General features: G+C 43.0%; 1 protein-coding gene across 4 annotated transcripts in view; it reads left to right on the top strand.

Moving 5' to 3' along the window:
* The window catches only part of nhsl2 (NHS-like 2), a 102,643-nt gene that overhangs the window by 68,342 nt on the left and 21,757 nt on the right, over positions 1-12,544 (top strand). For 3 of the 4 annotated variants that reach the window (XM_079371975.1, XM_079371976.1, XM_079371977.1), the window contains exon 2: positions 929-1,177. In XM_079371975.1, the coding sequence (XP_079228101.1) occupies positions 929-1,177 (249 nt within the window). The other variant, XM_079371978.1, reaches the window with a different exon arrangement.

Here is a 12,544-nt window from a genome sequence, read left to right as displayed (position 1 = left end):
TCGCGGGACGTATAAACAGTGACGATGCAGAAATGAACGTTTTTCCCCGCCAAGTCCGGTGACAGTATTCTGCTTGACCGTCGGAGCTGATTAAACGCACGCTGATTCCAGCCTCTGCGTTTTGAAGCGACGGCCTGTCACGTTTGGGATTTTCTCGTGCGAGTAAGTCGTGCGGCGTCAGCCGTGCTCCGGCGTGTCAGATGATTTCATCATTGAAAGCGACGCCTCGTCCCATGTGGACGCTGAACGGCCATTTACGATGGCTCGGGCTGATTTGTTTTGATTGTCTGTTTGTGTTTGAGCTTTCGTTGTGACTCGGGCAGATGTCGTCTTTCTTTTCTTTTTTTTCGTCGCCTTCTTCACTGTCCCTCTTCTTCTTCTCCTTCTCTCCCTATATTACCACAATCACAATTTCTCTCTTTTTTTTCCTGCCCTAATCCCTCGTTCCCTCCCTCCCTATCTTCCTCCCTCTCCTAATTAATCGCTCCCTCTCTTAGTCTCCCGTCCAAATCTCTTCTCTCCCTCGTTTTCTGCCTAATCCCTGTTTCTTTTTTTTTTTCCACCCTCCCTCCCTCCCTCCTTCCATCCTTCCCTCCTCCGTCCTTGTTCTCCCTGACAACACACTGCGTTATGTAATCTGTGTCTCTCGGTATTAGTTATGCAAATTCAGACATTTTTATTTGTGTGATATTCCCCTCTCTTTCTGCCGTCCAATGTTCTTCCCCTGTCTTTTTCATTTATTGCCCTCCTTTTATTCCTCCTTTCCTCTCCTTCCTTCTCTTCCCACTTCCCTCTTCTCTCCTTCGTTTCCGCCGCGCTCTCAATAATCTTATTTCATTTTCTCTCTCCTCCCTCCTCGATATCTCTCTCCCTCCATCCATCACTTCCTCTCACATCTCCCTCCTCCCTCTCTCTTTTTTTTTTCCAGCCACCAGTGGTCTAGAGGCGGAGAGCGGCAGGCGCGGCGGCAGCAGCAGCAGCCACGGCGACGGCAACCACAGCAGCAGCATCAGTGGCGGTGGTGGTGGAGGAGGAGGAGGCAGCTACGGCAGCGGCGCGGCCCACTTCAGGTCTCCATGGCAACAGAGCGTGAACGTGTTCGGCTCGTGGAGCAGGCCGGAGTGTGTCGAGGAGCTGCACCAGCAGGCGCAGCTCAACCTCCAGAGCCTGCTGCAAGGTAAGGGCGGAGAGGATGGAGAGAACGTGTGTGTGTGTGTGTGTGTGTGTGTGTGTGTGTGTGTGGGCGACAGTGTGAGTGTGTGTGTGTGTGTGTTTTGAGTGGGTGGGTGGGAGAGGCGTGGACGCAGAAGCGGAGGCGGCAGGAAAAGTGTTTACATGCGTGTGGCAGAGGACTGCGCTGATATGGGTGTGTGTCAGCCGCCTTAAAAGTGTGTGTGTTTATTAGTATGCAGATCTGCTGTGTGTGTGTGTGTGTGTGTGTGTGTGTTTAATTTCCCTCACTATTTGCTGTTTATATTTTACTGAGGGTGTGTGCGCATGTGAGCTCAAAGGAACACTGCTGTGTGTGTGTGTGTGTGTGTGTGTGCTTCACCTTGCAGCGTTGTTATTTAAGGTAGTATTTGTCATTTTGTGTGCCTATTTTTGCAGGATGAGCGTTGTTGATACACTGTGTGTGTGTGTGTGTGTGTGTGTGTGTGTGTGTGTGTGTGTGTGGACGGGTGTTCAAAGACATGTTTACATCTTATTCAGAGGTTGTAACTCTGCCTTGTTTGTGTTGTCTCATGTGGAACCCTGTCATTCTGTGTGTGTGTGTGTGTGTGTGTGTGTAAATTAGCAGTCAATGGATCTGGGGTTTCCTATGTTTTCAGGTTCTGCTCTCTCTCTCTCTCCCTCTCTCTCTCTCTCTCTCTCTCTCTGTCTCTGTGACTCATGCTGTCTCGCCCTTTGCTGGACTCCTCTTATGAAACGATCACTTTTTTTTTTTGCTGAATGAACGAGCGAGCGAGCGAGCGGGGGAGGGGATGGGGGGGGGGGCGGCGTCCGGGGCGCTGAATGTTTGAATGTCAACTTTGAACAAACAACCTTCAGGACATGAAGGAAGACTTCTCATGGTTCATCACACTCACATTGTTTTGATCTCACAGGTATTTTATTGTGTAAGTCCACCTTTAATCACTTCCTGCTTGTTTAGTGTAGTGTGTTTCTCAGTGAAGGAAAATTGTTGAAATAAATAAATATGAGCAAACATTTAAACTGAGGTGAGTGGTTGGTTGTTATGGGTCTATTTCCAGCTGTGGATTAACACGCAGTCAGTGCTTTGGTTAGTAAATGTTTGACAGTATAAGTGCCTGCTGGATTTGATTAAAAAAAAATAATAAACTGCTTTGATTAAATCAACTCATCAAGTAGTTCTACTGTGGTAAAATAAATAAATGGACTTGAGCTTGTTTAGCTGATTTCTCGTCTTTTGGCAGAGCGTACGAACACCTGCGTACGCCGCTCACGCAACAGCAGGAGCAGTTCAGGGTCAACTGTCTCGCTCAAGGACACGTCGAACTGAGCCTCAGTCGTCCTGTGTGATTTACTGTCAACTGTTTTCATGATCTATTTAATGAGTCTTTTTTTTTTTAAAAGAAGAATTTCAGCGTCTTAAAGTCAAATGTTCCCTCGTTTCTTTTCTGCTCTGAGCGGGAAAAGTGAACGGCGTGTGGTTGACAGTAAACGAGACGTTTGTGGACGTCGTCACGGGGGCTTTGAGAAGTCATTATAAGACTCAGGTATGAAGCATGTTTGCAAAGGGTCGAACAAAAAGTCGTATTTGTAAAAAAAAAAAAAACATGTGTATATGTGTATATATATATATATATATATATAAAGTTGTATTCGTATTGACCCAATGACCCAACTTCCTGCAGCGAGCGGATCAGAAAGATTTCAGGGACAGCCCTCCGGAAAATCTCTAGACATTTTCAGCAGTGTAAATGTTTGGAGCTGTTCGTGATAATATTTACATGACATTCGATATTTCAGAAAAGATGGAGGAAAAAAAAGAAAGAAAATCGCTGGAAATAGCGCTAAAAGTGGACGTCTGTATCACTGTCACTTTACGGCGCTCTGTAGCGGTACGCGCGGTCTGTCCACTGCAGCGTCATGTTATGGATGTAGTGCAGATATTTCTGTATCGTCTCTGGACATAAAAGGAGTTTCTTGTCTGAAGGAGAAGTTGAAACGCTATATCAGGAAACACGAGGAAGCAGAGGGATGGATTTATCTCAGCTTTTGGTCTTTTCTTAGAACTTGTTGAAAAATGAAAATAAATAGATATAAAGGGGGGGGGGGGGGCGGTAGCCTAGTGGTTAGAGAATGAACTTCATGTACGGAGGCTATACTATATAAGTTGGTGGATCAGGTTCGTTATATTAATTATAAATAATAATAAAGAAGAATAATAACTAAATTTTTTTTGCCAATAAAATGAAAAAAAATGATATTTTAATATATTTATTTAAACGGTTTAAGAAGTCTGAAAAGGAGTCATGAGAAGAATAAACGTATTTAATATTACCCCTTCTCCATTCTCAACTTTTATAACTTTAATTTTTTTTTTACAGCGGATCTTTATAGTTTGTGATTATGGGCTTCCTTTTCCCCGTCTGTACTTCATACGTATTTATACCTGCAGTTTGAATCTCTCTCTCTCTCTCTCTCTCTCTGATTTCTAACTCAATCCAGTATCCAGTTATTTCCTTTATTTATAATCCCTTTGTCACCACTTGTTGATCCAACATGGCGATAAAGACGTGTTGTCTTGAACCTGATAAACGTATTGATCGTTTCTCTTACCTCGTGAAACGGCGTGAGACTTTAGCTTCTCCACGTCTCCAGTCGGTGAACCTCCTCGCATCTTTCTCTCCTCCCACACGGCCACGTCTTCATTTTTTTTTTTTATATTAAGCCGCAGTTATTGTCGGAGACACGCTGGCATCTTGTGTTTGTTAAAAATAAGATAAATGAAAGGCAGCGTGGGCGAGCGCGTGTTTGCTGCGTCCATTCATCTTTCTTGTCATCTCTTCGTCATTTTTGTCACTTTGTGTGTGTGTGTGTGTGTGTGTGTGTGTGTGTTATATAACAGCGTAGCACCCAGCTGTAGCGCCTCTCTCTCTCTCTCTCTCTCTCTCTCTCTCTCTCTCTCTGTGTCCGTCCTCTCCAGCGTCGGCCTCCTCTGGCCTCAGCGTGGTTAAATATTCATGCCCTCCTCTCCTCACACTCTGTCCTCCATATTTATGAAGCAGGCTGTCGTGCTCGCTGTTAGACGGATCGGCTGCGTTTTCAGCTGAGATTCAAACCCCCCCCCCTCACTGCCCCCCAGCCCCCCTCACTGCCCCCCCCAGCCCCCCTCCACCCCACAGTGAGATCTTCGTGATTTGCTCCACTGTTGCTGCTAAGCGGGTAACGCAGAAATCCAAACACAGGGAAGTTGTCGATGATGGACTGTGTTTGTGATTAGCTTCCTGATGAGCGACATTTTCTCTAATGAGCAGGTTTGCTCTAATCTGCAAGTCTTTAATTATAATGAGTCCCCCCCCCCCCTGTAGTTTTGACCCTTTCAATCAACAAGTCCTTCAGTACTAAATGACTAAATATGTTGTTTCTCTTTGCTTTCACTTAAAAAAAAGTGTGTGCAGTAGGAAGAACGTGTTCTAAGACAATCAGTTCTTCCTGCTTGACTACCTGGATAAATAAAAGTGACTCAGGGGTCAGCGTCACTACTTCTGATTCCTCACTGGAGTTGATTGTTGTCTCTGATGAGCTGATGCAGCATCAGAAATCTTTCAAAGTTGAGAGTTGCAGTGAAGCAGCTCATTACCTTAAAAATGGATGGGAAAAAAAAACAAATCCAGTTTGTCCCCAGCGTCCTCCATCTTGTTGTTCTGTTAACAGATCAGAGAATCGCAACCTAATAACCGTCTTATACGAACATTCAGACTCCAGAAAAAGATCCTCGAAGGTCCAGTATCCAGTTATCAGTAAAAACTCTCCAGTGGGCAGTTCTGTTCAGGAAGACCCCCGTTATTTACTGGAGTGGAAGTCGAGCGTTTCATTTAACTCGACTGACCGCAGGCTTTGGGAGGGGGGTTCGGTGCCTTGCCCAAAGGGCGCCTCGGCAGTGCTCAGGAAGTGATCTGTCACCTCTCCAGCTACCAGACCAACTTCCATATTTAGGTCCGCTCTGGGAATTGAACTGGTGACGCCTCCTGTTCCCAACCCGACAGTCTATCGCTGCTAATTACAGTGAATAGTGTTGAGTGTGAATAGTTGACCAAATTAATTTCACTTTTCACAATTATTTTAGATTATTGGGTGCAAAAAGCTCAGAACGTCCTAAACATTGACTTTTATTTAATCAATGATATCTGCACCTTTTTTTTTTTTTTTTTTTTGAGTCAAATGCAGGCCGCTGCTTGTCAGCAGGCGACTGCTTGGGGCCCCAGCCCAGTAGGGGGCCCCAGAGGGCTGACTTCTCTGATGGGGACCCATCTGACAGCAGTCGCTCTCATCGCCCTGCTGAACGCTGCTGGGAGGGTCACGAAATTCCCCTTTATCCCAGGACCGCGACAGACTCTCGAATCACCACTGGTCAAAACGTGTTCAGTTTTTAAATATTAAAACAGGAAGGCGTTTCGTACGGTAGCGGCATACATCGACCTCGGCTTGGTTCTCCGTTGTTGGCAGACACGTGGATGAGAAACAGCAGATTTACAATAGGTAGATTTGCAGCTCACTTATTTCCTGATGCTCCAGCCTGCATATTAATGAAGGTTTCTCCGGCTCTGCAGACACATTTACTGCGCTATCTGGCAGGATTTACTGCAGCTTTTTTTTTTCACTCCATCAATCAAAAGAAAATATGTTTGTGTTATTCGTTCTTAATAACTTTATATTTCAAATCCTCCTCAAAACTCGACTTATCTCCCTGACTTTATCTTCAGGGTTTCTCAGTGTGTTCACACAAAATGACTCTTTTAATGTGCACATCGCATCAAGAGAACATTCAGCTGTTCAAAGTTTATAATTCTGCTGTTTTAGTGCTTTCTGTTAATTAAGAGCGTTCTTCTCTTCGAATGTAATTAAACTTCTCTTTATTTTCGGCCTCCTGTCAAACTTTATTAGAGTCTACTTAACTGATGTCACAGTGAATGGATGTGAAGCTGGCAGCTTGTTTTGGACTGCTTCCCAACCGAGACACTTTTATGTCGGTTGGTTTTGGGAAATTCAAATTTGATCTCTAATTGTTTGACCCTGATTTATCGCAGTCATCATTCGCTTTGGTAGTTTATTTAAAGATCTATGGAAAGTGTCTTTTTGACTTCCACGGTGCATGGTGGCGTTGTAGTCAAGACCGAGACAGACCGGAGTGCTCTGAGAAACGAGACCAACACCAAGGGCGAGTCAGGACCAAGACCGAGTCAGGACCAAGACCATGAAAAGTCATCATGGGGGCGTGTCACACCGGGGGATAAAAAACAAACTATGAATCAATTGAAGTTAATTATTCTTTTAAAAAGATGTATTTTCATTCAGATCACAATAATGATGTGGAAAAACAGCCCAGGAAATAACTGGACACTGGATTAGCCCACATTGGACCGGTCTAAATTTAAAATCTGGAGTCCGAGAGCGAGACAAGACCGAGTCAAAAGGCTTTCGATTTCAAGATGTTCAGAAAGTGGTCTGGAGATCGTTCTAAAGACCAAGACCAGTATCGAGTACTACAACCCGAGTGCATGCTGAATGTCTTTTAGAGGTAATAAGTTCCAGTAGTTAATTAGACCAACGAGTCTGCAGGTGGTCGATAAAATGCTAACTGATAAATGCTAGCATGCTAACGGAATAGCAACGCATGCTAGCCAATCATCTACATTTTCCCCTCGGATCTTGGATTTTAAAATTCCCATGATTCGGTTTAAAACATTTGACCAACAGGGGGGGTTAACACCCTCCACTGCTATTGGCTGAGACGCCAGTCAAAATATTCAGCAAGTTCTTCATAGCAAGGTTTTTAGTTTTTTTTTTACAGGAAAGCGAATCAAATAAGACTCAGCGGCTTCTTCTGTCATTTTAAGACCTGAATCACCAAAAAGCCTTTTTGATTCGTAACTCATTTTCATTTAAAAGGAATTTAAAGACCCACACCGGCTGCTGCTGCTGCTGCTGGAGAAATTGTGTACGCGTCCATTTAAATGCTTTTCACAATTATTTTCAATTTATAAACACAGGATTTCATTCAGGCAGGCATTTAACATTTCTGGCCCAAGTTGGCTGATGAACACAGAGCCTGAAACGAGTCCTTGTTGTTGTACTGAATCCAGCCCGCAGCAGTGCCTTTGACAGTGAAGGGAGCCCTTTAAAGAGGATTCATGCATTGTTTGAACTGTTGGAACTGACTGACCTTTATAAAACACTCGTCTGTTTGGGCTTGAAACACCAAATATCGTCTAAGTGAAGTCACTCTCGTTCTCTTTTTCCTATCTTCCATCTCCTCCGTCAAGTTTTTTATTTGGAGCGACATCCCCGAGAATCAGACGAGACGAACCGTCTGTCTTTTCTTTTTCCTTTTTCGGGGTCCGTTAGTGAAGTGTTTCAAACACAGGCTGAAGTGAGATAGACTCTTAAATGATATCGTCTCAGGACATTTTGCATTTAAAGCCAACCTGCCACAATCTCAGATGAAGCTCACGAATGATCAAACGCTGAGCCGAGGTGACAGCAGCAGCAGCAGCCTGCAGGTAAGAGGAAAACATGGCCTCCTATAATCTTTGTTTGTCGGCTTCTTAAAAAGTCGACGCTCGTGATCTGAAGGAGAGACGAGACGTCCTTGAAGAAATCTCTCTGCAGGAGCTGTACAGTGACATTTCCTCTCTCTCTCTCTCTGGTTGTTTGGTCAAGTGTAAAGAACAGGTTTGACAAGTCCGGGTCTTTCAGGTTAGGAAGCAAGAATATGTTTCAGCTCCAGCAGGTCCAGCTGGGTTGATCGTACCAGACTGCATCTCGACCGGAAGAAGAAAAAGTAACCTCTGGTTTCGACCACTCGGGGAGCGATAGGAAGATTTGAGGTTTCGTACGAAAAATAGATCGTCATCCTTGAAGACCTGAATGCAAAAAAAAACACAATTTAAAAACCGTCTTAAATCCATGAAATGTTTCATACGAACGTCACGTCATCATCTGCGAATGATCTGATGATCTCCTGACGAACGGCGCCTCATAATTGGATCAGAAACCCGTCTTGGCGGTTTCTAATGACCCGACGTAAAGTAGGCCGCGAAGCGCCAGATCCGTCCTTCTAGGTCACGACCATCAAAGTACACACATTCTTACAAACACCCGTCTGCTTTTTTCCATTAATGGATTGATCAATTGTGCGTGCTAAATCACAAGGACAAAGACGTGTGTGTGTGTGTGTGTGTGTGTGTGTGTGTGTTTGCACTCAAACACACACACACATACATTGATGCATCCGAGGCGGCGTGCACGTAACGTACACAGACAAACAAGCGCTGTGAGAGCGGTGAAAGAGGGGTATTGTTAACTTCCGCCCCCGCCCCCCCCCCCTGTTTTTTCGTCTTCATGCAGGGGGAGAAAGGGTGACCCAAATTTGACAGGACTGGGGGGGGGGGGGGCGTATTATCAAGGACGGGTGGGTTTATCTGTAGTGCACTGTACACACCAAAACACACGGCTGTGCACTTAAGAGCACATGGGATGGAGAGTTTTTTTTTTTTGGGGGGGGGGGGGGGGTACCACAGACATGCACACCTACGCACAAACACACAATAAACAGGTTAGTGATGCATGGGTGCTCGGCCAGCTTGTCTGGACAGAGGAAGGGGGTGGGGTAGGTCGTGCTAAGCTGCTCTGTGTGTGTGTGTGTGTGTGTGTGTGTGTGTGTTTCTGCATCAGTGGGAGTGACCGGCATACCTTTACACCCTGCACACCAATAGCCTCCCTCCTCCCCTCCCTCCCTCCCTCCCTGCCTTTCCCACCCTGCAGTCGTGTATCCGAGCTGCACTCAGCACAGCCGGCTGTTATCTGAAGCGTGGATCTACAACTGTTTACCTTCTGCTTTAGCGCGCTGCTTTCAGGACTCAGTGGACACATCTGCAGATTGTGTGTGTGTGTGTGTGTGGTTTTTTTTTTTCTTCAAACTTTTCACTTTAACTGGAGCAGTTTTAATTCGCTTCATCATCACTCTGTCGGGGTGTTTCTTGTATATCAGCTGAGGAGAAGCGTGGCACAGGTGGAGGAAGTTACCAGATCTTACATGTGAGTAAAAGTTAGAGTCCTAAATTGAAATTCTTCTGAAAGAAAACGAGCAAAACATTTGATCGTCTTATCTCCGAATTTTACAAGATTTGATTATAATGTATGTGGTGTCAGCTGGAAGGATGTAAAAATGTTCAGCTCTGCCTCTTATAATGCAAATATATATATTTGTAATTTATCATCTTTTTCTGATAAATCAGTTTGACACTTGACAACTCGCTGATTTTTTTTCTAATTCTCTATTTTTATTACTATTTTTGTTTTCACACACATGTTCACCAACACATATTTATTTTAATTAAAAAAAAGTACTCCGCACTAAACCTGATTCTATTCCTGCTTCCAAATATAATAGCAGGTCACAAGAGATCTTAACTTCTATATTTATGCTTCACTTTATACAAACATGCAACAAACTGTGTCTGATGTAATCTATTTTATCAGTGTAAGTTTATAAGTGTGGTTTTTCCTGTTTACGTTGAAATGTAAAGTGGTTTAAAGTAGAAACAGCCTGTGATTTGTTCCCAGCTGTCTTATTCAGAAAAGACTCCAAAAAAAAAAAAAAAAAATCATTCGAGGTAAATCGTGTAGATTGGTTTTTGCTAGCTGTCTGTCCTCCGCGCAGGTTAGCGTTAGCTAAACATGATTGCACATTGTTCCAGGCGACATGCCGGCTTAACCCGACACATCCTACATACAAGTGTGTCTCGTTTTTTTTCTGGATTAAAATCCTGCAAAGGTTCACTGTGCTCGTTTACATCTGGGTTGTAGCGCGAGGAGAGCAGCGACTGTGTTTCAGTTTGAGCTCAACAACTTTAGCATTCAAATGCTAAGATATTAACGTTTAACCGACCAAGTTATTCTGGTGCTTACGAGCTCGGGTGATGTTTGTTGTTTTACATCTTTTGTTTTCCCGTGCAAAAGAAATAAACGAATCTGCATCCATTAATTACTGCGTGTAGCTCGCTGCACAAACACGACTTCACATTTTTGCAGCCTCGATAAAACAACCAGGATGCTGTGTGTTAATTAGCGAGCTGTAGGGGTGCTAGTGGGCGTATTTTCCCCCTCCTCGTTTTCAGTCTAAACTAATTCCCCTGCTGGTTCCAACTCTGTTCCTTTACACACAGACATGCGGCTGCTATTAGTCTTCTCGTCTCAGTTGGCGAAAAAATTAATAAGATTCCCCAAAATGGTGTTTTTTTTTTTTTTGTTTTTGTTTTTTTTAAATAAATAATGTGGCTCGAAAGAGGATTTTGCTTGCCGGAGGATATTCAGCAGCCAAAATGGAAACACAAACAATTCCCTCTTTAATGTTTCTGCTCTTTGAATCATTTATCGGGCGTTATTAAAGCTTTTTATATTAGATCTTCTTGAAACAGAAAAAAACGGGGATTTCCTGGCATACTCAAACACAACTTTTGCGGCAGAAACAAGAAAAGCTTAAATCTTCTAAACGGCCGACTTCAGAAGCCACGGCCAACATCTCCTCCCCTATTACCGCCGGTGTTATTTTCTGATTCCTCCGCTTCTTCTTTTTCTACGCCCACTTTGTCTTCTTTTTGGTTTCATCTGAACTTCTCCCCCTCCAACATTTCGTCCTTAACTGCCTCGTCTTTCCTTCCTGTAGCTCCACTTTTCTTCTCCGCCTACATCGTCTTCTTCTGCCGTTTTCTCTCTCTCCTCTCTCCCTTCCTTTTTTTGTTTTTTTGTTATTTCTCAGTCTTTTCATCTCTTATTAATCTGCGTTTCCTCGTCTTGGCGTTTTTTTTATCCTCTTTTGACCTTCTTCATGTTCTTTCATGAAACTTTTCCTCTTGTTTCAAGTTCCCCCCTCGTACTTCATGCTTCTCTTTAATCTCCCTTCCACTGAATTTATTTAATTAAATCCGTCTTCTTTCTCTTCACCTGCTTCTTGCAAATTCCAAAGACATATTTGTCCCCTATTTTTGCTCCATCATCTTCATCCGTTTCCTCCTAACTTCCTCTCCTCATTCTCACATTTCCTTTCCTTCGTCTTCATTGTGTTTCGCTGCCATGTCTTCAGACTCTTGCTGACTCTACACTTCTGCTAATTTTTTCGCTAACTGGCTGATCCAGCTGTTTCTCCAAACAGCACTCAGGCACTTTGGAATAAATTATTTTTAACACTGCAGAAATGGACAGTAACCCCAAGTACCAAGGGTGTTAAATGCAGCTATTAATATATGGAGACACAGAAATGTGTTTTCTCATAGCAGATTCTTACCAACTAGAAATAAAATATTAAAAAATATTTTACTAGTTTACTACATCTTTTATTGATTTTATTGTTTTATTTATGGAATCGTCTTGGAAATTAGTTTTTTATTATCATATGTACAGCACTTTGTAGACATTTCTTTGTTGTTTAAATGTGCTATATAAATAAAGTGGATTGGATTGGTCTAATTCAGTTTATCATGTTTATATTAACTGATACGACCAAAGTTTATTTTAAACTGAGAATTTGGTGTGAATGAACCTTTTGGTGTTCCACCTTAAGTTTTACATTTGGTTTGTTTCGCTGTAACTAATTGGTTTATTGTTTCACATATTACAGACTGAAGTAAGGGAACATCTGGTTTTCCAGGTTGTCAGTAAACCAAATGGTTCTCCGACATGAGCGGCTGTGAAGGAGTTTTTGTTCCCACCCGCTGATACCAACCAGACTTTTTGGTTAATTAGCACCTCAAGCAATTGGCAGGTTGCATGTCCTCGTTCATGTTTGAACAACAACGTCTGAGGTTTTTGTTGTTAGATGGTCACACTTTGGTCAAGTTTAGTCAGAAAAACCACCGCGGGATCTGAGTGCGAGTGAGTCTGCAAATTAAGTTGGTAAAATTATGTATGTTGGTTATGTTACATATGTGAATGTTATGCATTTTGCCCTTTACTACCACTTCAACATGATTGGCTGAACCAGCTCCTTGCTTAAGTTTTCAATTCATCCCTTTGCTAGTTTAGCTAGTTTTATAGTTTACTGTGTCGGGTATTTCCTAACTTTTATTTTTTTGTTTATTGGAAGGAACTAGGGATAGTTCCTCACTTTATAAAAACCCTTTATTTCTGACATCATAAAGTTAATAATTCTTTGATAATGGGTTCAGAAACTATTCCATAAAATCTGCAATTGCACATTTTAGAATTAGTGGATTAATTAATGAACTTTGGACCAGACGAGCTGAAACGTCTTTCCAGGTCAGCGTTCAAATGGTCCACTGGTCTGATTGGAGAACTA

The sequence above is a fragment of the Symphodus melops genome (assembly GCF_947650265.1).
Source record: "Symphodus melops genome assembly, chromosome: 20".
In the NCBI taxonomy this organism is placed as follows: Eukaryota; Metazoa; Chordata; class Actinopteri; order Labriformes; family Labridae; genus Symphodus; species Symphodus melops.
Note: the sequence above shows the minus strand (reverse complement) of the source record. Positions and strands in the feature narration are given on the sequence as shown.